Source organism: Eschrichtius robustus, chromosome 8 (genome assembly GCF_028021215.1).
Source record: "Eschrichtius robustus isolate mEscRob2 chromosome 8, mEscRob2.pri, whole genome shotgun sequence".
NCBI classification, from domain to species: domain Eukaryota; kingdom Metazoa; phylum Chordata; class Mammalia; order Artiodactyla; family Eschrichtiidae; genus Eschrichtius; species Eschrichtius robustus.
The window spans coordinates 58,870,634-58,897,831 of NC_090831.1; the positions used below are offsets into that span (position 1 = coordinate 58,870,634).

General features: G+C 38.0%; 1 protein-coding gene across 3 annotated transcripts in view; it reads left to right on the forward strand.

Moving 5' to 3' along the window:
- Positions 1-374: 374 nt before the first annotated feature.
- The window catches only part of SNX13 (sorting nexin 13), a 143,728-nt gene continuing 116,904 nt past the window's right edge, over positions 375-27,198 (forward strand). The window contains exon 1 of one of the 3 annotated variants that reach the window (XM_068550559.1): positions 375-636. In XM_068550559.1, the coding sequence (XP_068406660.1) occupies positions 625-636 (12 nt within the window). In that variant the 5' untranslated portion in view covers positions 375-624. The remainder of the gene's footprint in view (positions 637-27,198) is intronic. The other 2 variants (XM_068550557.1, XM_068550558.1) reach the window with 2 other exon arrangements.

The window sequence follows — 27,198 nt, forward strand, 5'->3', positions numbered from 1 at the left end:
CCCCTCCTGCTCTTGGGTCGCCGCGGGGCCGGAGATATGCGAGAAGGAAGTTTTTCTACTGGACATCTGCCGCCTTGTCCCCGAGACGCGCGAGGTCCGCAACGCCATCGGTCGAAGCCTCGGCCTCTGCCGGTCTCGCTGCACCCCAGGGCCGACCCACCCCGGCGTGCGGCGGAGGGTCAGCCGCCGGCGCGGACGCGCGCACCGACTCCCGGGCTGGCCCCGCGCTGGGGTCTCTTTGCCCTCCCAGCGGTCCCAAGTCGGCCTCTGCGCCCTGCCCCAGGACCCTTGCAGCTGGCGCCGATTGGGCCTCCGGCCACCCGCCTCCACTTCCCCTCGCGCCGGCGCTATGGCGACGGTCACGAGACGCCGGCTGCCCCTGCGCCCGCCAATGGGAGCGCACGTCGCGGGGAGACGCGGACGTCGCTCTTCCAAGATGGCGGCGCGTCCGTCGCGAGCAGCCGGGCCGGGGGGAAGCCAACGAAGCCGAGTAAAGCCGCCGCCCGGGAGAGGACTGAAGGAGCTGTTGCCGCCGTTGGCGGCGGCTCAGGCGGTTTTCGCTGCTGCTTCGGCTGTTGCCATGCGGCGAGGCTAGGGAGGAGCTCACTTCCCCGGGGTGTAATAATGTTAACAGAGGTAAGCGGCGACGGCGGCCAGTGTTTACCTGTGAAATGGGGAAGGGGCTGGCGTCGGCCGGTCGGATAACATTATTTCCGCCGCCTGCGGGCCCGACCCTTGGTAGCGGGCCCCGGGGCCCGAGCAGAGCGGGGATCCTACAAGTTCCCCCTGAAGAGGAGCAGTGCTGACTCAACAGTCCCGCCACCTCCGGCTGCCTGTGCCTCTTTCGCAGTTGCCACTTGCCCGTCGCCCCTGGCACTGGTCTCCCTCCTGCCGTCGCTGCCTCCTAACTGGCCGCTCCCTTCGTGGCGTCCCCTTACACGCTGGTCTGTGGCAGCGTCGGTCTCTCTGCGTTGCTGCTGGTTCCTGTTCCCCCCCGGTTTGCCCGAGGTCTCTCTCTTCGCGGGCCCCTGGCCTCCAGGGCCCTCCACCTCCAAGCTCGGTCAGCATCCTGGGTTTGTCACTCGGCCAGACCGGTTTGTTTCCCACCACCTACCTTGACTGTTTCGTGAAGAGGACCTCTTTTTCTCAGGGGGATACTTAGATAGCCCAGTTACATCACCTCCCTCTCCCACACCCTGTCACCTTTCGCTTAAATCGTAGGAATCAGAAAGTTGAGTTTAGCATCTGTCCTCTTGATTTGCTTCAGACTTCCTTGGTACTCCCAGTGGAACAGTTTTTTCCCTTGGTCCTGAAATGGAAGTAGGGCAACTATGACTAGCCAATCAATTTCCCTTTTCTAGTGCTTGATGACCATTGCAAAAAGCAGACTTTTTGAAGAAGTAGAGTTTGCCTTTACTAGCAGTACTTTAAGGGGAAGAACGAAATTGATGTAACTAGGTACTTGACCTAAGTTAACACAGTTATGTGTTGTGGTATATGCTAGTGTGGGGGTCATTGAAGATAAATTCTGAAGCTTGTGGATTTGAGGAAATATCTTAGAAGCTATACTCACTTTAAGTCCTGTGAAGATTCCAATGTCAGCTGTCAGGGACTAGTTTGGGCGTCTTTGTGGGCTGAACTAAGGATAGCAAACAATTTTAATGGGCAGTGGGAAGTATTCCTACTTGGGCTAACGAGGAAATAAAAATGTTTGTAGATGAGTGGCTTTTGTTGTGTGAAAATGTGATAATAAAGGACTTGCCTTTCCAGCCTTATTAACTCTGAGGAACTTCATACTTTGGTATTTGTACTTAATAATCTGCACACAGCCTGGTGTAGGATGGGCCTGGTAAATACTTACTGGTTGATTTTTAACTCATGAACTACTTATTTCTAGTCGTTTGTAGTTCACTTTATATTTCTGAATTCCACAGTTTTTTTTTTCATTCCTGTAGTTAATTTTATTCCCATGGTTAATTTTATTCACAGAGATTATGGTATATCATAAGTTCTGTTGTCATTAGCAGTATTAGGTTAAAAAAAAAAAAGACAAGTAGCAGAAGTTCTATTTTTACCTTTAGTGTGATATTTTGTTGGGAATAATTAGCCTTATAATAAATTTTCAGTGGTGTTGCTAATGTACACTATTTTACGAGATAATCTTTTGGTTAAATTTGGCTTAGATTAGCAGCCTTTGAAGAGTTGTAATGCTTTCACATGAACTCAGTGCCTGCTAGTAAAATGAGAGTCTTGATTTGGAAAGGCTGAACTTTCTAAGCTTCTGTATTTTATTTTTTATTTTATTTTTTGGCTGTGCCACGCGGCTTGTGGGATGTCAATTCCCCGACCAGGGATTGAACCTGGGCCACGGCAGTGAAAGCTGCGGAATCCTAACCACTAGGCCACCAGGGACCTCCCTGAAGCTTCTGTATTTTAAAATAATTTTCATCTTTCAGTGAAATATTTTAAACAGTAAGTCAATGATAGTAGTTAGATGTGCTTTAGTGCTGTGTGTGTGTGTGTGTGTGCTGTGCGTAGCTTTTAAGTGGAAGAGCCAGGGTTCCAACCTGGGCAGTCTCTGCTGAGTTTATAGTTAACCACTACACTGGATTACCTCTCCAAAGTAAGGCCCACATTAAATGGTACTTGGATCTTATCTATGGTTGTGAGTAGTCATTTTATAGATGAGAAAACTGAAGCCCAGAGACTTGTCCAAGGCCAAACAATTATTAGTAGCAAAGGTAAAACTAGAATCCCATCTCCTGACTCTCAGTATAGAACTCTGAGCATTTTGCTCTCTATGAGTAGTTTTCAGCTCTCTTGAGAGATTTTATTTAATTTATTTTTTTATTTTAATTTATTTTTCTTTTATTTATTTATTTTTGGCTGCATTGGGTCTTTGTTGCTGCGTCCAGGCTTTCTCTAGTTGTGGAGAGCGGGGGCTACTCCTTGTTGCGGTGCGCAGGCTTCTCATTGTGGTGGCTTCTGTTGCGGAGCACGGGCTCTAGGGTGCAGGCTCAGTAGTTCTGGCACATGGGCTCAGTAGTTGTGGCTCGCGGGCTCTAGAGCGCAGGCTCAGCAGTTGTGGCGCACGGGCTTAGTTGCTCCGTGGCATGTGGGATCTTCCCGGACCAGGGCTCGAACCCGTGTCCCCTTGCATTGGCAGGCGGATTCTTAACCACTGCGCCACCAGGGAAGCCCCACCCACTCTTTTTTTTTAGATAGGAGTGAATTTACATATATCAGACTTAAGGTATAGGATGTTTACCTGAGAATTTGTTTCAATTAATCTGAATTTTCACAACATTCAAATATAATGAAATATTTATTAGTGAATTTTCATTACACACACTTTAAAAAGCTACTGGGGTTATTATTTCTGAGCATGTATTATTACAGAGAACTAAAGGTATAGAAGGTGTAGGAAAATATGCTGAATTTGCACCACTGCTGTGGCATACTCTAGAGGTTGTCTGTGCATAAAAACCAGTTTCCAGCCTGTTGACACTTGTGCTTTCAAAAATAGTGAATAAAAATCGTACTTATTTAAACTTAGTAGTTGTGTGGGTTGTGTGTAAATGTGGAGCATTAGTAAATGTTACATAAAAATTGTTTGTAGTTGTGCTAAGTTATTTCCATCCAGATTTATTGATTTTTTTATATATTAACACTAATTCTTGATTTTGTGATTAACAAATATGATACAGATGGGTAAGGCATAAACTGCTGCACTTTTAGAGGTCCCAGATTATTAATTAAGGGAGTAAAATTTTGTGGTTCAAATAAATTTGGAAGATTTGCCTAAAGGAAGTTAAAAAAGGACTTCTTATAGCTTTTGATAGGTGATTTGCTGTCAAAGAATGTGTTAGAATTTGTGTCAAATTGCATAGAGACTGTGATGGTTAATTTTATGTGTCAACTTGATTGGCCTTGGGGTGCCACATTAAACATTATTTCTGGGTACCGCCGTGATGGTGCCGCTGGTTGAGGATAAGATTAGGATTTGAATTGGTGGACTTGTTAAAGTAGATTGCTCTCCCCAGTGTGGGTGGGCACCATCCAGTCTGTTGAGGGCCTGAGTAGAACAATAGGAAGAAGGAATTTGCCCCTTTTTTCTGCATCACTGTTTGAGCTGGGACATTTCATTTCATCTTCTCCTGCCCTCGGACTGGGATTTATACCATCAGCTCCCCTGATTCTCAGGCCTTTGGATTGAATTACACCACTGGCTTTCCTGGCTCTCCAGCTTGCAGACAGCAGATGGTGGGACTTCTCAGCTTCCATAATCTTGTGAGCCAGTCCCTCATAATAAATCTCCTTAAAAAAATTTCCTATTGGTTCTGTTTCTCTGGATAACCCTGACAAATACAGATACTTAACAGAGTTTCTTGTATTTCGCTTTGGGAAATCCTGAGATGTGATGAGTTGCGCATTAAGGGAGAGTCTTTGGACTTTCAGAGCTCTTTTTAAAGACACACACGCACACACTCTTGGCCATAGTAAGTGCTTAAGAAAAAATTATGACTTGATTTTGTTGATTAATACATTAGTTAAGAGAAATACTCTTGGGGTGGGTTACTCCTTAAATGACATGAGCTATTTCTTTAATTATTAATTAATGACATTATAAAGGCTACTAACCAGAACAAGAAGCATAGGCCCATTGCTATTCAAAGGAAGTTAAGGGCTTCCCTGGTGGCGCAGTGGTTGAGAGTCTGCCTGCCAATGCAGGGGACACGGGTTCGAGCCCTGGTCTGGGAAGATCCCACGAGGCCCGCGCACCGCGATGAAGAGTGGCCCCCGCTCGCTGCAACTGGAGAAAGCCCTCGCACGGAAACGAAGACCCAACACAGCCATAAATAAATAAATAAACAAATACTTTAAAAAAAAAAAAAGTAAAAGTCAAAGGATGTTAAGAGGTGAGAAAGAGATTTTATAAGGGAAGTAGAAGGACATTACTGTCTAGAATGAGGCTGGCTTGCCACTCTACATACAACATCTTTTGACAAACCAAGTTGAATATTGCCAACCATGTCTCAAGAATTCTAAAGGGCCTTTGTTTTATTTTTCCCCCATTGAGTCCAGATTTTCAGAGAGCTTATAAATAAACTATATTTATTTAGTATTTATTTTCATTATATTTTTTTATTCTAGCACGCATATACCGTTTTTCATCACTTCTGATTTTCAACTAGCTAGCTGGTTGATAGAATTGCAAACAAAAGCAAATGTGTGATTTTTTAGTTAAACTCTACAACTTTATATTAGATAAATGTAGGTCTTCCATTTGGGATTTCAGAATATTAAAATAGAGGTTTTAGATTTCCATAACCATCCTTGGGAGTCCTAGGCAGGGAGATACTAGTGTTCAGATGGTTTGTTCCAAAGTTTGTTGACCAGTGTTTCATAGAAATTGATAAAAGTTTCTTAACTAGTCCACTGTGTTTAAAAGTTTTGCCTTAATTGCTACAAGTTTATAAAATTACTTTTATTTATTTGAGGAAATGTGGAATTAAAGTACAGACGTTTGTAGTTTTAAAGATACAGGGCATTGGTTTGTGAATCATAAGGCCACTGCAAAGTGTATGGGTTTACATTTCTGTGTGTAGTAACTACCAGCACATGTATAGACATTTGCAGATTATAAAGGGTGCTTTATCTCTTAATTTAATCACGTTGTTAGATGTGCTCATGCTTATGTTTAGTGTCATTTCTAGTTTAACTGTGGAATAAAGAGTATTGTCTAGAGTAAAGAGAGAAAAAAAGGGTATGAGAGAATGTTTGAAGTAGATCGTTTTAGGTGAATCAAGTAAGCTCTGTTAGCTGAGTAATAATGGAAAAGGAGGGAGCATGAGCTTCTGGAAGAGGAAGAAAACAGGTTCTATCATGGTTAAGAGTTTCCAATGCTGGCTACTCACTAATTAGCCATTTGGTGGCAAAGCTAAGTGACTTTATGGCATTCCTGAGTGAGGTTCTCAGGGTATGGTTTTTCAAATTGTGTTTTGAAATTTTGCAGTTTCACAGACCATCAAGTGCTCCCTCAATTGATGGAACTCTAACATTGACTTTCTATTTCTGAGTCAAGTTTAATTTTCATATTACAATGCCTTATATATTTGTGAGGAGAGGGAACTTTGAATTGAAGCAAGTGGACAGCTCTGTTTTATCATGATAAAAAATGGTTAAAACTTGAGTAATAGGTTGAAGTCATGGTGCTGCATACTTTGTCTATCAACTACCACAATAGTGAGGCTACACAAATATGACCTATATGTTAGGCATTCTAAGGGTGAGTCTTAACTTCACCACTTATTTATGATGTGACATTGGGGAAGTTGTTTGAACTTTCTGAGCCTCAGTTTCCTTCTTTGTGAAGTTGGGATAATAATAGCACCTTCCTAGCTACTCTCACATTGTTATGAAGATCAAATAAAATGATAGAGAGTAAAATTCTTTGTAAACTGTCAGTCATTATACAAATATTAGTGGTTAATACATCAGTTTTGTTCTCTATATGTCTTGCACTAATATGAATTCAGGTTCTAGGCTCCATCTAGCTTTATGGCTCACTAGCTTCTCAGTGGATCCCAGGAGAAAGAGGGTGTCCCCTGGCCATTGGTGCAGTTACAGGGAGGCAGGGACTAGACTGAAAGAAGGGAAAGGAAAAAAAATAGACTGAGAGCATGTCTTGCCGAGTAATAATAAGGATAGTTTCTTGTGTGGTTGGTAAATTGATTCCAGAGAATATCTGAAAGGGCAGTTCCAAAAAATATTTTGAAAAAGGTTACTTATTTGAGGGTTAGTAGTCATTTGTGTATACATAGTGTGAAATATTTGTGGGAAAAGAAATACTTTATTTTTAATCAACCCTGGTAAATTGTTAAAATCCTGGTAGATTCTTAAGAAATAAATTAATAAGTTCTTAACTCTAATTGTTTAATACAATTTTTATAAGGCTTTGGTTGTAACTTGTACTACTGGAGATTAAGTTTTGTGGATCACTTTGTTCACCAAACATAAATACCCCTACTCTGTGGTAGGCACATGCTAAGTTCTGGTGCTGCAGTTGTGTCTGACCTGAAACCTGCCCTCAGAAAATTCACTATCAGAGCTAACTGGTGCCAGTTTGGCCATCACTCAGCTGAAGCTTTGAGGTCTTTTGTCAGAATAAAACAAATTATGTAATTAAAAGGTGAAAAATTAAGAGGAATAAAAGGTTGGAGAATGTAATTAAAAGGTAATTACTTGCATTTGCTTTATAACTCCAGGTAAAACTACCAGTTTGGATGAGATGGCAGCTCTATAATGAGCTTCCTCTTACAACTGAAGAGTCAGCCCATTTCTACTGTCTCTATTTGCTCCAAGCTAATTCACAGTGAGAAGTGGAAAAAAAAAAAAAAAAGAGAGAGCAGAGGAGCAAAAAAAAAAAAAAAAGTGAATTTGTCTTTTGTTTTGTTTTTATGAAAAGACTCTTTATATCTCCTTAAGAGGTCTACCAGATTTTACTGAAAGACGTAGCTGAATTCCATTACCTTGGTAAAAGTAATACTTGGTCCCTACCCCCGTATATCACATAGTCATGTAAACTCCTGAATGTGCGCCTTAACCATTGTATTCCCAGTGCCTGGAACAGAGCTTAACGCTTAGTCCTCACTAAATACCTGTCAAATAAAAGAATGTTGAATATTCCCTCCAGCAAAATGAAAGTAAAATTGAAAAATTACTAAGACAAAAATCGTCTTTGATAAATTTAAACTATCACATTAATTACCTTTCAAGGATTGGTTATTATCTCTGTCCATTAGGCTTTTTAAAATAGTACACTGCGGTTGAATGTTATGTTTGGGATCACAAAACACGCATACAAAAGTTAGACAAAAAAAAAAGGTGAACATCAAGCATTTAGTTAGAATGTAATTTTGTTTTCATTTTTCCTACAGAGAAGAATCTGATTAGATTGATGTTATTTTCATGTAACAAATCATAAATGCAAGAACAACTTGGATTTTATTTTGTGTTTCTTACTACTTACTTTTTATGATTTCATTTGTATTCCTGAACTAGATAAACCTAAAGCTTTGTTTATAATAGCACAGTAATGCAGATTTTTGTGGTGCTTTGTTGAGTGTTTCGTGTTTGTATGACCTTTAATGTTGTCTCGAAGTTTGCAAGTAAGAGTAAAAATTTAGTCATGACTTTCAAAAAGTTGGAAATTTGGGGGGTACCTTTTCTAGGAGGGCAGCTGCTGCCACGATCTCTTACCTAAAATACCTCTTAATGTCACTCTTAGAGCATTGTTAGATCATTTCACCCATCTATAATTCCATTGTATATTCAGAAATAATATGTACCAGAAAAGTTCAATAAATTAATTCTGCAACTGGTTTAATGATCTTTCAGTTAATGCCAGAGGCTCATATACAATCAACTGGAATAATTCACCATTGTTAGATTACTGCACTGTTTTCTCCAATTTCCTGAGGGACCTTTTAATTCTGATGCAGCTGTGAAATTCCTAAGGTGAATCCTGTTTTGCTTTTGACCTTAGCCCTGCATTATTGGAGAGTCCTTGAATGTTACTCCATTTAAACCTGAATTGGTTTTGCTCTTGGAACCCTGGAGCTATCTTTAGCCTGGTTGTGGTTTGGCAGGTGAGCGAGTCTGTGATTCTTTGTATTGTGACATCTTTTATTTTCAGGCCAGAGTTGTGTGACAACAGGACATGTATGGAGAATGGCTCTTGGATTCACGATCATTTGAGGCTTGGAAGTTATAAAACTGAAGTTGTACAGTTTTAATGGAAGAGTTAAGTCTGAAATAAAATTTCACCTCAGTTATTACATAGATTTTGGGAAATAATGGTCTGATTTTAAGATACTATGATATTATGTGTTATCTAATGTTTCTCCAAGTCATAATATTGTACTTTAGAATTTGTTCTTGATTTCTCTTCCTGAGATTATTTGAGGTGGCATTTTTTTCTTCCTCAGAACTTTCCTCAGGGTGTTTAATCAGATCACAACTGTCAATATAACTAAGCTACTTTAACATCCAGTGTTAATTACTAACATCAGATGCTTTTCTTGAGTACTACCTAAGTGTTCAACACTCAAACCGTTGCAATAGTCTAATCCTGGTAAGAGTTAGCAGAATAAGAGGAAGAGGTCTAGAGGGAGGTTGGCGACAACTTGAAAGGTGGAACACAACAAAGGTACAGAAAAAGAAACTGAAATAATGGACTTTACAAATAGTGGGTGTGTTGATTATATAAAAATTTTAGAAAAATCAATTAGGCTTAAGAATATTCTGTAATTTATAATAATATATTTTTTGAATGAGAAAGCTCTTCCAGTTAATGTCTGATAGCTCAGAATATTCAATCAAACAATAGGCACTAGTGCAAAATTTATAGAACTACAGAAGTTAATGAGATTGTCTTTGTACTGGGACTCAAGAGTGTTAATCATCTCTATCTCTCTCTTCTCTCTCCCCCCCCCCCCCCGCCACATATATGTCTTCTAATCACAAATTGGACATTCTTAGTTTCTGAAGAAGAGTGTATGCTTTTGGTTAAGAGTGGCAGTTGATGTCAGATTATTTGGATTTGAATCTGTTTTGTCACTTCAGAATATTTTGACCTTAGAAAGTTATTAACCTTTTTGAGCCTCAGTTTTCTCATTTGTGTAACTTTTAAATTAATGATACCCCATAGGGTTGTTCTAAGTATTAAGTGAAATAACATGTTAAGTACTGCACACAGTATTTCCCACAATAAAACTCAAGAAATAACTAGATTTTAATTGTTATTTCCTCAGAAGTAAATAACAAGTGGTTTATTTTTTATAACTTAGAATGTGTTTGAAGTTGTTTTTTGTATTCTGTCTTTGTTTTATTGAGGAAGTTTAAAATTGTCAAATTAAACAAAATAATCCCCTTAGATGCAGATGATCTAATTCTTCCCTTTCTCAGTTTTTAGTAACTTTCTAATTTATGTGTTGCACTAAGAGCTAGATCTAGACTAAATATCAGGGGGAAATCAAGAGAGGTGACACTTGTATACTGTGGTCATAACTAGAACTTTTGACCGACCAATAATTTCTTCTGCCCACTAAAGCTTTTACCATAGATGAAGTGAAAGGGAAAAGTTGTAGTATAATCTCGTATTATGCTTTAAAAAATGCCAGTGTTGTGTAGTTTTCTGCTACGGGAAGTACTAAGGTTCTTGTCAATTTGATAAAGTTTTAGGTAAAGTAGCTCAGAATTTATTTAAGCTTTTCTCCTTATTTAAGCTTTTGTTCCTTTTATAGGGAATAGAAAGATGAGGAATGTTAAAATCCTTTGTTTAAAAAAATTATGTAGTTAGCTTGATTGGTATTAGTATACTGTGTAGGTTAAGAAAAAGACTTAGGCTAAGTTATTACAAATAAGATTTGTACTTATACATCTAAATATGGGTATTAAGAATGTAAATTCAGTTCCTTTATTCAGCAGCTGCTTATCTGCATTCATGTAATAGTACAATAAATTGTTATATTCAAAGCGTGGAGTGTTCATGTGGTAATAACATTTTACTTAGCTGAAGTTATGCCACCTTTGTGGGTGAATCTGTGTCTGTCTCTGTTTTCCTTACTATACTTATTTTTTCCTCCTTGTCGCTGTTGCTTTGTGAATGTGTTGATTTTTTCCCTCACCTCTTTTATTATTCTCCTCTATGTCTGTAGGCATGCTTGCTTTCTCAATTTTTTCCCCTAACCTTCACCCTTTTCTTCCCCCCCTCCAGCAAATTAAACAGGCCACAATAATGTAACTTTTATTTTTTAAGTTATACTCCACTTAATGGGTTTAAAAATACTTTCCATTGCTTAAAAATTTAAAAGGCGAATGTATACAACAGTTTATATATATTTTTAGATAATACAGTTCAGTATAATTTCATTTTGTGATTATATACCTCTTGTCTTAATTTATCTTCATTAAAAAGCCTCATAATCTCTGAGTTAACAGAGAACAATGTTGAGCTTTATTTTTTATTGTGAATTAAGAGCATCTTGTAGTACTTTCAGGGTCATTGTTTTGATGTGGCGTTACTGTACAGCCTTCAGGAACGTGAAGGAAATTTGTCTGAACCTGTACCAACTCTAGAATATACCTTGAAAGTTATCTGAATACTAATACCTACAAAATCTACACCAGATTCTTAAGGGGTACCAAGGACGAAGATATTAGTGTCAGTTTAGTTACTTCAGGTTTTTCTGATAAATTGAATTTTTAAATAAATTGAATTTCTTAATAAATCACTTTTATTTGATTCCTTAGATATGTGTGCAGAATTTTGCCCATCCCCTCCACATCCTTTTTTTTTAAAAAGTCTACTTGAGAGTCAGTGTAAAATAATGGTTCAGGATATGCTTGAATTTTATTTTTTTTATTTTAAAAATTTATTTATTTTTGGCTACGTTGGGTTTTCGTTGCTGCGCGTGGGCTTTCTCTAGTTGTGGCGAGCGGGGGCTGCTCTTCGTTGCGGTGCGCGGGTTTCTCATTGCGGTGGCTTCTCTTGTTGCGGAACATGGGCTCTAGGAGCGTGGGCTTAAGTAGCTGTGGCACTTGGGCTCAGTAGTTGTGGCTCGCAGGCTCAGTAGTTGTGGTGCATGGGCTTAGTTGCTCCATGGCATGTGGGATCTTCCCAGACCAGGGCTTGAACCCATGTTCCCTGCAGTGGCAGGCGGACTCTTAATCACTGTGCCACCAGGGAAGCCCCATGCTTAAATTTTATTTTTTTTAAAATTTATTTATTTATTTATTTTTGGCTGTGTTGGGTCTTCGTTTCTGTGCGAGGGCTTTCTCTAGTTGCCGCGAGCGGAGGCCACTCTTCATCGCGGTGCGTGGGCCTCTCACTGTTGCGGCCTCTGTTGTTGCGGACCACAAGCCCCAGACGCGCAGGCTCAGTAGTTGTGGCGCACGGGCTTAGTTGCTCCGCGGCATGTGGGATCTTCCCAGACCAGGGCTCGAACCCGTGTCCCCTGCATTGGCAGGCAGATTCTCAACCACTGTGCCACCAGGGAAGCCCCCTGTACACTTGTTAAAAAAGTGGGATCATGTATACAAATACATTTGCAACCTCCTATCTTAGTATAAATTTACAGAACAATTTTATCTATGAATATTCAAGTAAAAATTATAAGTAAAATAGACTAATATCACATTATACATTAAAGGAAGACTGCTACAATTGAGATTCATTGCAGATATGCAAAGATGGCTCATTATTTAGAAATATATTATTATAACTCATTATTAGTCAGTGGAGGAAAAAATCCTAAGTATTATAGGAAATGCCCAGAAGGCAGCATTTAAATTCCGCTTTATTCCTTATTAAATATATTTAATAAAATAGAAATAGATGAATACTATATTAAAAATTGTATTCAGAGTATATGCATTAGCATACAATATTTGTTTTTCTCTTTCTGACTTACTTCACTCTGTATGATAGACTCTGAGTCCATCCAACTCACTACAAATAACTCAGTTTCATTTCTTTTTATGGCTGAATAATATTCCGTTGTATATATGTGCCACATCTTCTTTATCCATTTATCTGTTGATGGACATTTACGTTGCTTCCATGTCCTGGCTATGTAAATAGTGCTACAGTGAACCTAGTGGCAGGGCGGGAATAAAGACGTAGACATAGAGAATGGACTTGAGGACACGGGGAGGGGGAAGGGTAAACTGGGACGAAGTGAGAGAGTGGCATGGACATATATACACTACCAAATGTAAAATAGATAGTGGGAAGCAGCTGCATAGCACAGGGAGATCAACTTGGTGCTTTGTGACCACCTAGAGGGGTGGGATAGGGAAGGTGGGAGGGAGGCTCAAGAGGGAGGGGATATGGGGATATATGTATGCAGATGGCTGATTCACTTTGTTGTACAATAGAAACTAACAGCATTGTGAAGCAGTTATACTCCAATAAAGATGTATTAAAAAAATAATAAAGTACTGGTAGTAGGACGTTAAGAAAAAAATTAATTGTATTTAAAACAAATGTCAGCAGCATACTTTATACTTTTTAATCTTATGCTTAGCCTTTTTTTTATCATGAACAAATTTGACTTAATAATTTTTCATCCTTGCCTATCAATAGGTGAAAAATTCTTGCTTTAAAAGTTTGAATTTCTTTGATTGCCAGTGAGGTTGATAATTTTTAATATGCTTATTGGCCATTTGTATTTTCAGTTTTGAATTGTCTGTTCCTATCCTATTTTTTCTTCTTGGAGTATTGGTCTATTTCTTAATGATTTATAACATCCCTTTACTCATGGATTTTAATGTTTTGTTGTATATGATGCATATATTTTTGCAAGTGTATATATATTTAACTTTATGGATTTTTTTAATATTAATAGAAATTAATTTTATGTTGTCAGAAATGTCAGTCCTTTCCTACAGATTTTGCCATTTAAGAGCTCTCCTGTCCGTAGATTATACAATGATTTATCATTTTTTAGTCAGAAATTCTACATAGTTTTAGTTGTTTTCTACACATTTTTAGTACTGTTGTGAGGTATTTCATAGGGGAAAAATACTCATAATTTTTATCAATTTTTTATAATGCAAATTTTCATACAGAAACTTTGAAAAATATTGCCATTAGCACCCATGTACCAATTACCCAGATTTGTTCAAATTTTGTTGTATTTGTTTTATCTCTGACTCTCTATGTGCCATTTATGTTGATATTGTAGCTGAACCATTTTAAAGTAAACTGCAGATATTATAAGTCACTTCTCAAAATACCCTCATGAATCTCCTAAGAATGTTTTTGATATAACTATAGCAGTATTGTTACACCTAATAAAATTACCAGTAATACCCTATTATCATCTAATAGTATATTCAGATTTCCCCAGTTTGAACTAGGATCTAATCCAGCAATATCATTGTTGTGTCTTTTTAATCCAGAATCGATAATCTCGCCATCTTTCTTCCTCCTCTTCCTCCTGCTCTTTTTTTAAAAAAATTAATTAATTAATTTTATTTTTGGCTGCTTTGGGTCTTTGTTGCTGTGCACGGGCTTTCTCTAGTTACAGGGGCTACTCTTTGTTGCGGTGTGCGGGCTTCTTATTGCGGTGGCTTCTGTTGTTGTGCAGCACGGGCTCTTGGCGTGTGGGCTTCAGTAGTTGTGGCTCGCGGGCTCTAGAGCGCAGGCTCAGTAGTTGTGGCTCAGGGCTTAGTTGCTCTGCAGCATATGGGATCTTCCTGGACCAGGGCTCGAACCCGTGTCCCCTGCATTGGCAGGCGGATTCTTAACCAGTGCGCCACCAGGGAAGTCCCTCCTCCTCTTTCTCATCCTCTTTCTGCTCTTCACTGTTGTGGATGATTATCTTGTGCGTTAGGATACTGTGTAGGATGCACACAGCAAGATCCTTAGCCTCTGTGACACCCACCGCCCATTTTGATAACCAAAAATGTCTCCATACATTGCTAAATGTTTCCTGGGGGAATAATTGCCCTTGGCTGAGAACCACTGCAGTAAAGATAGTGCCTTTTCTGCACTTTGTTTTTTTAGATACTTATTTCTAGAATTGTTTTTATCTCGAATCTGTTTTGTTCCATTGATCTGTGTGTCAGGACTTCAGCCTCTTTTGCTTATTTATTGTACTTCTCTTTGTTGTTTAGTAAGTAGTAGTTTAAAAAACAGCTTTATTGACATGTAATTTATATACCATACATGAATACAGTTCAGTGGCTCTTAGTATGTTCACAGAGTTGTGCATCTGTTGCCACAGTAAGTTGTAGAACTCATTACCTTCAAACAGAAAAACCCTTACCCTTTAGCTGTCACTCCCAAATCTTCCCTGCCTTGAGCCCCAGGCTATCACAAGTCTGTCTCTATGGATTTGCCTGTTACAGACGCTTTATATAAATGGAATCATACAGTGTGTGGTCTTTGTGACCGGCTTTTTGCACTTAACATGTTTTCAAGTTTCATCCATACTGTAGCATGCATCAGTGTTTCAAATTTCTTTTTATTGCCTAGTAATCCATTGTATAGAAGCACCACATTTTGTGTATTATTTCATTTATTGATGGATATTGGGTTATTTTCACTTTTGGGCTATTATCAGTAATGCTGCTATGAACACCTGTGTACACGTTTTTGTATGGACATGTTTTCATTTCTCTAGGGTATATACTAAGAATGGAACTGCTGAATCATATGGTAACTCTATGTTTAACCTTTTGAGGAACTGTAAATTGTTTTCAGAAGTACTGCACCATTTTTCTTCCCACCAGCAATATAGGAGGCTTCTAATTTCTCTGCATTCTCAAGAATATTTGTTATAATCTGTCTTTTTGATTATAGCCATCTGGTGGGTGAGAAGTGGTATCTTGTAGTGTATTTGATTTGCATTTCCCTTATGTCTAATAATGTTGAACATTTTTTCATATGCTTTTTATGACCACTTATATTATCTTCTTTGGAGAAATGTGTACTCAAATCTTGTGCTCATTTTAAAATTAGATTATTTGTTTATTTCTTAGTCAGTTTTTATTTATTTATTTATTTATTTAATTTATTTTTATATATATTCTTTTGGCTGCGTTGGGTCTTCGTTGCTGCGCACAGGCTTTCTCTATTTGCAGCAAGCGGGGGCTACTCTTCATTGTGGTTCGCGGGTTTCTCATCGTGGTGGCTTCTTTTGTTGTGGAGCATGGGCTCTAGGTGCGTGGGCTTCCGTAGTTGCAGCACTCGGGCTCAGTAGTTGTGGTGCGCGGGCTCAGTAGTTGTGGTGCACAGGCTCAGTAGTTGTGGTGCACAGGCTTAGCTGCTCTGCAGCATGTGGGATCCTCCCATACCAGGGATCGAACCTGTGTTCCCTGCGGACTCCCAACCACTGCGCCACCAGGGAAGTCCCTCTTAGTTTTAACAGTTCTTTGTATATTCCAGGTAGAAGTTCATTATTAGGTATATGATTTACAAATATTTTCTCTCATTCTATGGGTTGGCTTTTCATTTTCTTGAGGGTATCATTTGCAGCACAGCATTTAAAAATTTTGACATAGTCCAATTTATTTTTCTTTTGTTGATTGTGCTTTTTGTGTCAAAAGATATTTAAATTTTGTAATATATTTTCTGTAATTAGCTTCAGGAAATGGTATCAAGGATCACATAAACAAGACAAACTAAATACATAAAAAGAGAGTTGAAATTAGGCCATTATAGTTTTCCCCAACTTGAATTTTGAAAAAATAATTTTTTTCTTAAATTTTATTACCATATTTAGATGTGTGTGTGTTGATAGAAGACTTTACTGAGAATTTGAGGGTGATGAGGCATTTGGTTTACATTGTAGCAGTGCTAGATAATTAAAAACCACTCTGCTCTGTAGTGGAGTAGCTAGCTACAGTAACCTAAAATTTTGCCGTGTCCCAATCCTCAGTTGCCATGCTTTGAGTGTTTTCATGGTTAACCGTACCCCCTAGAGGAGGAGGAATCCTCCAAAAGCAGAGACTATTTATTTCTAGTCCTGCCCTCTCTGTCTGTAATAACCTGTTTACCTTCTCCTGAATTCCTGGCTCTATTATTTCATGATTATTGGTGTGCTTATCCATTATTTTTTCTCCCGGCACATTCTTAGTCTCTGGGTCTTGACTTTGCAGATTCCTAACTAGGCCGGCTTATTCTTTCAGCAACACTGCATGTCCAGGAATCACAGCTCAGTCTTGATATTCTTGAGGATCATCTCTGATTATGGTCCCGCTGCCTCTTCACAGTCACTTGCAGCAGTGTGTCTGCTCTCATCATCTCCACCTTCTTTTATACTTATTAACGTTTTAAAAATTTTATTTACTACCTAATTAAACTTTGACAATATACAAATACATATCTGTTTTTTAAGATTTTCCAATTTATTTTAAAGGTTATGTGTTTTAAGCTATTCTCTCGTTATTACCGTAATTTGACCAATTGTTGTGTCTTGCTTTCTTAAACAGGATGTTAGTTTCATGTTTTTCACTTGGTGGAGTACAAATTTTATGACAGCCTTTATGATCGTTGCTTGATAGAAATAAACATCCATAATAGTGTATTCACTTAAATATTTTAAATGACTGTTAATTGAATGTAAATAAAATGAGTTAAGGATATGGTGTGTCTTTTGTAGGAAAAGTGGTATGTGTAATCTAAAAAGAATAAAGTATTATTTGCAATATATATTTTAAAAAAAGTTCATGCTGCTTGAAAAGTAAACCAGTGCAGAAGTGTATTTAGTAAGAAGTCAAAGTATTATTTGCTTTTTCTGTTTTAAAAGCAGTCTGGGTACATACTTCTATACCTTTCTCTATATTTAATACACATGAGAGAAACTTTTCATTAAATTAAAAAAATTACTCTTAAAAGTGGTGCTGTAAATTATCTTTTCCCACTTTTATAAGTTTCTCAAGTGTTTATCTAATTTTTCCAGTAGTGTTTATTGTTACACTTTATACTTGTGTCTTCTCCCCTTCCCTCTGCTGTATAGATAGGTGCTCACTGAATTGATTTGACACAGAAACAAAGGGCAAGTGAAATTGAAGTATTAAGATGCCAACTAATGATAAGAAAGGAAGGTAATCTGGTGAAGATTATCACTAGGAAAAAGTATTGATGTGTATATCACATTGACTTAGATGACTACTGAGAAGATCTGTGTATTCGATATATACTTATTCAGAGTATACTGGATGTGCCAGATGTTATACTTGTCAACAGGAATACATCAATGAATAAAACCTAGACATTTTATGATCTCATGAGACTTAGGTATATGGTATATACAGGAAAATAAATAGACGATTCCAACGTAATGTGATAAATGAAGATATTGGCAAGAGAGTGGTTGAAATGGTGAACTGTGGAGTCCAATCTAGATAGGGAAATGAATGCAGAAGTGGGCTAAGTGAGGAGGAAGTAGAAGAATTGTCTGCAATTCTGAATGATAATGAAAAATAGATGCAGTAGGTTTAACTAATTTAGAACTGGAAGATTGTGATCAGAGAGGAAGATAGTTAATTTTCACATTTCCCATTCAGAGAAGACAGGGTGATGAAGTCTGGAGTGTGGTCTTAAAGTGGCTAAAATGGACTTGCAGTGAATGTCGGTGGAGGTGAAATGCTTATGATATTAAAAGTAGAGTGTTGGGAGTTCCCTGGTGGTCTAGTGGTTAGGATTGGGCGCTTTCACTGCTGTGGCCCGGGTTCAATCCCTTGTTGGGGAACTGAGATCCCACAAGCTGCACGGCGTGGCCAAAAAAAAAAGAAAGAAAAAAAATGTTGGGTGGATGCATGTTGAAATAATTCAAGGTTATGTAGTACTTAGGACAGAAGCATGTCAGGAGTTTTGAGTGAATGATTAGGAATGCCTTGGGGATCAGTGGTTTGCACCTGTGACTGCATATTGGAATCACCCGCGCAACTTTACAAACTACTAATGCTCTTACCCTAACTTTGCTGCACGTTGGAAATTCTAATGGCTAGCTCCCATCCTCAGCTATTCAGATTTAATTTGTATGGGGTGTAACCTGGGCAGTGGGGCTTTAAAATGCCCCTGGGAATTCTAATGTGCAGCAATTGCACAGTGGCAGGGTTTTGTTTTTTTTTGTTTTCTGTTTTTTTTACAGGATACTGGCTGGGAGTTACGGTTAGGAACATGACCCTGCATCATGAAGTTGGAGTACATGATAAATGAAAGAATAAGCAACCTTTGAGAGTGAGGCAGGAGAAGCAGCTTTTACTTAAAGCAAACAGTGGAATTGTTGATGATATAGGTCCGTTTATTTTTACCCTGGAGCAGAGTAAACCTAGAGGGAGGTTTTGGGAGGAAGGTAAGCAGTGGGAGGTTGGGTAAAGGAGGAAAAAAAAAAACAAGAACAGTACAGTGGTTAGAGTACAGGAGAGGACTGATAACGGTAATAAATTTTTCTTTTGGTAGTGACCAAAGATAACAGGGCATAGTGGGTTCACAATTAGTCTGGAAAATACATTCCGCAGTCCCATGGTGGATGAAAGTTGGGAGTTGGGTGAGTGGCTCTCAGGAGTCGGTTTAAGACCTGGGGTTGAACTTAATAGGAAGTTCTAGCTTTTGTATTCTTCTGTTTGTTAAGGGGTTTGGATTGGTTGCATAAGATCCATGGGGAGGCCCAGAGTTTCATGCTGCTGTTCCACAGGCTCCTGGGTGAGCGGTTAGGGGCCTGGTCTTTTTTGTCCTGACACTGGCAGGAGGAGGCTCTGGAGTGTCAAGGGTTGGCTAGGTCTGCAGAGCATAGCTCTTCTGCTCACTCCAGCGTGCTTGCTTGTGTGAGTTTGACACTTTGCTGTACCTAACAATGGCAAAGCCTTTGCTATTTCTTTACTTTTTACACTTGATGCTTTTCAGGAACAATTTCAATTGCCCAGTTCCAGATTGTTTTCAACATTGAAGAAATGGTATAGACTTAGAAACAGTGAAAAGGGACCTTGTATATTATCTACGCAAACTTCCCTTATTTATACATTAGAATTTTATGCATAGAGAATTGAAGTCAGTTTCACAAGGAAACCGTTCAGCCTAGATTAAAGTATAAACTATATATGAGACTAGAAATTTATAATTGTTACACTGATTCAAATTTGTTGTCAGAATACATTGGTTTATTGCAACTCATTTGATTAATTTGACATGTAGAAATAAGAAAATTGTATGTTTAGTGGAAAATATACTTTTGCATAATTACAGTATATCATGTCAACTAGTAATTAAAACCCATATGCCCTTACTGAGCAAAATATATGTCCATGATTAAAGCTTTTGTACTTTTTAAAATTAGATGATTTTGTATACAGTGACTTTATTTCACATGTGTTTGAATTATGAAAGTAAAAGTAACTTTTTGAGGTTGTGACACCAAGCATATGATACCTATGATGGGTCATAGGGATTTAGGTTACATCAAAAGGATGCTTTTAACAGCTGGGTTGTGACATGTATTTTTTTATATATGTATCTTTTGTATTCATAGTTTTCAGATGTGCTTATTAGCAAGATGAAAACTGAGGAGCAATTATGCTAAATGGTGATTGTTTTCCTTTTCTCTTTTTGGATTGCATTCATTGATTTACCTATGTTTAGGTGGATATGAATGGTACTCATTTTTCTAAAAGTCAGTTGATATTTATTAAAAAACTCTGCACAGCTAGTCAGTTGTCTCAGTCATTTGTGGGGACATTTCATAGTTTAGTTTTGCCAATACAGATTTAGACTATTCATAAGAATGTTAATAAGATTTCTCTTTGGCTGTGGCAGCTGACATCATTTGGCTTAAATTTTCTAGGCCAAAATTATTTCTGCTATACTGTATGGTGGTAAATTCTGATAACTCAGCTCAACATTTATTATGTTAGAGTATATCCAAAGCTGCTTCCTGAGGAAAATTTTGGCTTGCTTATGTGGCTTTAGTCTGCTAACTTGTACAAGTAGCGTCATGAGAACACTAGTTAGGCTCTTTAGTTTTTATGGTTTACCTTATTTTAGGTGTATATAGATTAACTCTAAATCGGAATATAGACTACCCACATTCAGTGACCACAGATTACATGATTCTCAGCATCTCTCAAAGCCTGAAAGAATTGATATTAGGGGAAAATGCCTGAGAGTTATTTAATCCAGTTTTTCTTTTAGATTCTCAAATTTCATCTATTTATTTGTTAATTTATAATTGTGGTTAGATTCTCTAATTTGTATCCTTGGATATAGCTTGACTACTAGAGAATTACAATCTTAGGACACATTAGTTTTACTTCTTGCAGAATTGCCTTCATTGACGTGCCTTTTAATGTTTATGTCCACTTTATTTAAAGTCATTAGGAGAAGCAATTTTGTTAAACTTTCTAATGACTTTCCTGTAAAACTTGCTGAGAAATTAACCAGTACTTCATGCTTTGTTTTTCAGATATATTCCTATATGATACAATTCTTTAAAAATTCAGAGCTGCAGATATAGAGCACCAGTTAATGAGAGGAAGCTTGGATATCATCTGTTCCCAACCCGTTTACAGATGAAGAAATTGAGGCTCAGAGAGGTCAGCTATAAGTGGCTGGCCTAGAACCTGGGTCTAGAAATTGTGTCTTCTAACAACTGACCCAGTTTTTTTTTTTAAGTTTTCAAAAAATTGGTGTGAAATTGAAATTGACATAACATAAAGTTACCATTTTAAAGTGAACAATTCATTGGCATTTAGTACAATCACAAAGTTGTGTAGCCGCCACCTCTATCTAGTTTCAGAACATTTTCATCACCCCGAATTACACTTGCTCCCCATTTTACTCTCCTCCCAGCAGCTGGCAGCCACCATTCTGCGTTCTGTCTCTATGCATTTATCTTTTCTGGGTATTTCATATAAATGGAATCATACAGTATTTGACCATTTGTGCCTGGCTTCTTTCACTTAGCATAATGTGCTATCCATGTTGTAGCATATATCAGTACTGCCTCATTCCTTTTTATGATTGTATAATAAATATTCTATTGTAAGTAGAGACCACAGTTTGTTTATCCATTCATTCATTAGTGGACATTTGGGCTATTTTCATCTTTTGGCTATCGTGAATAGTGTTGCTGTGAACATGTATGTATATGTATTTGTTTGAGTTTTTAGTCTTTTTGGATATATACCTAGGAGTGAAATTTCTTGGTCATACGGTAATTGTATGTTTAAATTTTTGAGTAACTGTCAAACCATTTTACACGGTGGCTGTACCATTTTACATATCCCAGTTTTGTTTATTTGTTTATTTGTTTCCCTTCTACTCTCCTATGTAAGATCATGGTGACTTGAAAAAGAAAATGAGCCAAAGATCAGTTTTTTGTTGTTGTTTTTTTAGGATATCAACTCTTATTTAGTACATTTTATACAGTAGATTTTTCAAACGGGTTTGCTTATCTGTGTTCCAGTGGTTTATTTGTTTATTGAACATGATTTTGCTTTGTTCATTTCATTCAAACTGAGGTGAAGTTTTGCTCCTTCATTTCTTTTCTCTCACTATATTTATGTTCTTAGAACCCAGAGAATGGTTTTAGAGGTCTAAGTAAATGTAAATCTATTTACTGTGCAAGATAAAATGAAAATAATGAAAAAGAAAAAATAGGGAAAAACAGTAACAAATAGTCTTGGGTACCTTCAAGAAGTTATTTATAGGTTTTAACTTTAGTGACTTTAGTGCAGGTCACATTTCTTTGTCTTCTACTTTTGCAAGGGTTTGGGAATTGTTTTTTGAGTCTCTTTACATTTGGGGGCCATCCATCACTATAACATCTTTATGAAAATAGTACCTTGTATTATACTTGATAAATGGATACTGTAGAAAATTTAAAGTAAATGGTTTAAGATAAGTTAAATAGTCATCAGCTATCTGAGGTTTTTGAGATAAGGCTAATTTTGATTTAGTTTGGACTAAATAATGACCTTCTGACATTATTGAAGTCTGCCTATTTCTTTCAATATTTAATTTTCAAATTTGTTTTTTATCATAAAATGACCCTCACTAAATTATGTTTGCCAAGAAAGAAAAAAGAGTTAAGAAGCTAATGTCAGTTCTGGAAGATCTAATTGAGTTTTTCTGTTAACAGAGAAAACAGAGTATAAACTTACATCTGTAGTACTGAGGAAAGAATCTGAAGGTCATTATTTTTATTTCTTTAGTTTTAGAAGATAGAGACCTACTAAAAGGTACATAGAATGCATTTAGTTTTTTGAAAAGTATTAGGTATGGTAGACTTTTTCTTTTAAGGATGTAAGGCACAGAGGAATTCTGGAATAATCCCTTAGGTGACAAGAATTTTATTATAAAGTAGTGGTGAAATCAGTGAAAGAAGAGCCTTATTAGATAGCCAGACTTCACAATACAACAGAAATGGCTGCCTTGCATGGTTTCAGATAGATTGAGATGTAGACTGGAGTTATGGGTACAACACATATCTGGCCACCAGAAGGTCATGTACAATATATATAATACAGATCTAGCTACGTGGGTAACCTGTGGCGCTCCTAGCATTAGGCTTTTGTAAGTGCCTGTGCTGGTGCTGTGCCATCCTGACTGACTCTGTTACTGCCTCACTGCTACTTTTATTCCCATCACCATCAACTGACAGTCCCAAGAGAAGACTTTATTGGCCAGATCAGAGTCACCAGTTACTCTGGGTTACCTATATTATTTGATAGAGCTATTCTGTCAGGCTGTCTCACAGACCAGTAAACCAGCCTTAGAAATCCACCCTTGTAACTGTGGCCCAGTGTGGTGGGGGTCATTCTTATAATTCAGAGCATGGTGATCTATACTTAAGGAGTCCCTCAGAAGATGGTTTAAACCATAGTAGGTAGGCATTTTTAAGAAGTCCAAGAAGGGAGGCAGTGTAGTAGATGAGTACTTTGTCCTGAACGGCAGTTTCATATTTTCACATAGATACTACATTTGTTTCAGGTACTGCTTTTTGGATTTCTGGTAGGCTTAGTGATGATCTCAATAGCAAAATAATGTATTACATATAATCCAGTTAAGGGTTTTAGGAAAGAGCCCTTTTATACTCCAAGTTTACATTCTTCTTGCAGTTACAGAAGTTCACGAAAGACATCCAGAGTTGCTTTGAGTATATCTTTGAATTTGTTGTATATACACATACACACACTGCTCACACTATCATCTCAAGTTAATTTTTAAGCCATTTAAGTATATATAAGAAGTCTATAATCCAGTTCCTTTTAGAAGTGAGTAAACAAATGTTGAGAGACATTTTGATTGCTCAGGTTCACATGATCTTTGAGCAGAGCTAGGAGTAGAAACCAGCTAGGATTAGAATTCCTAACTACTTTTGTGTTGCAGTGTGTAGTATCTGTTTAGACTTAAAGAAACAAAAACTACTTTTGTATTGTTGGCATTTATCTAATCTTGTTTAGGAGTTTTTCCAGTGGTGACTCTGGAGTGTAAGGAATAGAAATATACCCCAGTTACCTCACATAAAAGGGAAAATCCAGGGAAGTAAAATGGAATGTAGCTGGTCCTGTGGGAACTAAAAAGCTGACCAAAGTCTCAGTTCTCTCTCTTTCAGGGAAGCACAGTCTCTCATCTTGGCTTTTCAGAGTGTATCTGCCTCGTTTCAGTTTTTCTCAGTTGGCTTCCTTGCTTACCAATTGGCCTGTATGTCCCCTTAAAATGGCTACTCCAGCCCCAGAACATATATATCCTTTTTCAGGTTCAGTGTCCACCATTGGCTGGCAACAGTTTTTAACTTTTCAAATTACCGAGAGAGGGTCTAGCTCAGGTCACTGATGGAGCCCAGTCTCACAGAGTGTACATTGTCTGCCTTAGTATACAGCCAAAGTATGCACTGGCTGTCTCTATGTCAGGTATACATTCCTGGTGTAGACAAGGTTGGGGATGGGGCAGTAGACAGAATGATATCATTCTCAGGGCTGTGGATGAGAGGATGGGATAGGCACATACCTTTTATAGTATGTAGCAATTACTGATTTCATTTTTAGTTGTCTAGTAAACTACTAAATAGATATTATATTTGAATGGCAAAGACTGAACAGACTATCATGGTATATCACTCTATATCCTATACATTTGTGCGTTTTTAAGTTCCTTAAATGTAAATAAATCTCTAAAGTAGTAACTCTTAAGAGTGGAAATACAAGAGATACATGCTTCTAGGGAGTATTTCTTTTTAGTGTGTCTCCCCCTGCCCTGCTGCCCTTGGTCATTCATGCATATCACAGAATCTTTGAGTTTGTATTATGCTCCAGGAATTTTGCTAGCTATGGGCAGATAAAGTTGAATATGGTATTTTCTCTGCCCTTAAAGAATTCTATGCTTTGGAAGCTGAGCTGTCTCTAATGAAATTATTAGAGGTCAGACTCTCTTTGTACCGTTGATTCTTTCACCTGCTGCCCTATGAGTCATACCTTATCTTACTTGTACTCTTTATTGGATCCTTCCCTAGAGCCTAACATATATACAACTCTGTTCCCACTCACCCCTAAACTACTGCAGTCTGGTTTGTACTCACTACTCTACAGATGTCACTCTCAGTAATACCAACAGGTACTTTCTAGTTGTCAAATCCTCTGGACATTTATTGGCTTTTATCTTACTGAACTGTTCTCCTGGTTTTGGACCTGTAGATCATTCTTTCTTTTAGGACACCATCCATTACTGGTTCTTTTTATACCTTTCTAAGCTTACCTTCTCAGTCATCTTCATGAGGTTCATTCTCTTTTTCTGCCTCTTAAAATGTTGATGTTACCAGTATTTCATCCTTGACTTACTGACTCTCTTCATGATCTACTTCATTCTCATTTTTTTTAGATGACTGTCTGTGTGGTAATCAATTCTGATTCTGTGTATCAGTAGTCCTGAGTATTCCTTTGAAAATAACTTGTATCACTATATCCATTTGCTTGCTGTCTGTCTTCACTTGAGATCTGTATGTATCTTTGCTCGAACATGTCCCATACTGAACTTCACTTCTTCATCCGCAAAACAAAACAACAAACTTACCATCCCCCAGCCGCCTTTCTTGTATCTTGTTTGGGGTGACTAGTTGTTCAGCCAGATACTACTCAAGCTTAAAGAGCTGTGATGATGGCTCTTTGTCATGCTCCATGCAATCTATTGACCTGTTGATCGGGTCATCTAGATATCTCTCTACTATGCAGACGTCTGTTCATCCCCACTACTACTGACCTGTTTCTGGCTTTTAGATAGTATGACTGTAATTGCTCTTCATAGGTTTTCCTGTCTATTTCAAATCTTGCACATAATTGATAGAATGGTTTAACTTGAACATTCCATATGCTTCTCACAATCTACCTTTTAAAAACAACTTTCAGTGGCTTCCCCATGGGACACTGTTTCTTGCTTCAGTGCCTACTCCTGTTGTCTTCTCTTTATCAGTTGCCCTCTTCTTCACCTGGCTGTGTCCTGTTATCCTCTAAAATTAATCTTAGGTGTTACCTTTTTCAGGATGCTTCCTCTGATTTGCCGCCCCTCCTCCCCTTCAGGCTGGGTCAGATTACCTGCTCCTTCTTTTTAGTGCCTTGTAATAGCTGATGCATGTCTATCATTTTTCTTACTCTATTGTTTTATAATTTTATATGTAATTCTCTTCCTCCACAAGATTGTGAGCTTCTTGAGGCCCAGAACAATCCTTTACTTGCAGAGCCTGGCTATAGGGGGCACATGCTAGACTTTAATAAATGTTTGACCAATGAATGAAAGAAGTTTCTAGTTTAGTAAAAGCAGATATTCATAAATAATTACTATAGAACTTTAAATAGTGCAGTGGAGGCAGAGAATGCAAGGACTGAACATTGTATCTGGGAAGAGGGAGAGGTGCCTATGAGGGAAGACTCGCTTTATGGAAGATATAAATTTGATCTGGTTCTTGAAGGGAACTTGGTAGAGATTTTGCTAGAGCGGAAAGGTGATCCATCCTAGAGAAAAAAAGCAAGAGACCAGGTCCTACTCACGAAAAAGCCAGGTATTTCAGAATCTTTTTTCAAAAGTCATTTTGGTAGTGAGGAGGATGTAACAGAGGAGAGGCAGGAATGGTAGTCTTGCAGTCTTGCAGGCTGTAATGAAGGTCTTGTATAAGGCTTTGGTGGTGAGGAGGGCCCCAAGAGATATTTAAGATGTAAAATATAACTAATTAGTTGGATGTGAGAGTTCTAAGAGGACAGTTCAAGGTAACTCTTACGACTTCTCTTTTCAGTGATTGGATAGGCAGTGATGCCTCCTTTTAATTAATTAATTAATTAATTATTTTTAATACATCTCTATTGTAGTATACTTGCTTCACAATACTGTGTTAGTTTCTGTTGTACAACAAAGTGCATCAGCTATCTGCATACATATATCCCCATATCCCTCCCTCTTGAGCCTCCCTCCCACCTTCCCTATCCCACCCCTCTAGGTGGTCACAAAGCACCAAGCTGATCTCCCTGTGCTATGCAGCTGCTTCCCACTATCTATCTATCTTACATTTGGTAGTGTATATACGTCGATGCTACTCTCACCAGCTTCCCCCTGCCCATCCCGTGTCCTCAAGTCCATTCTCTATGTCGACGTCTCCTCCTTTTAATTTAAATGAGGGAATATAGGAAATTGGGGTATGG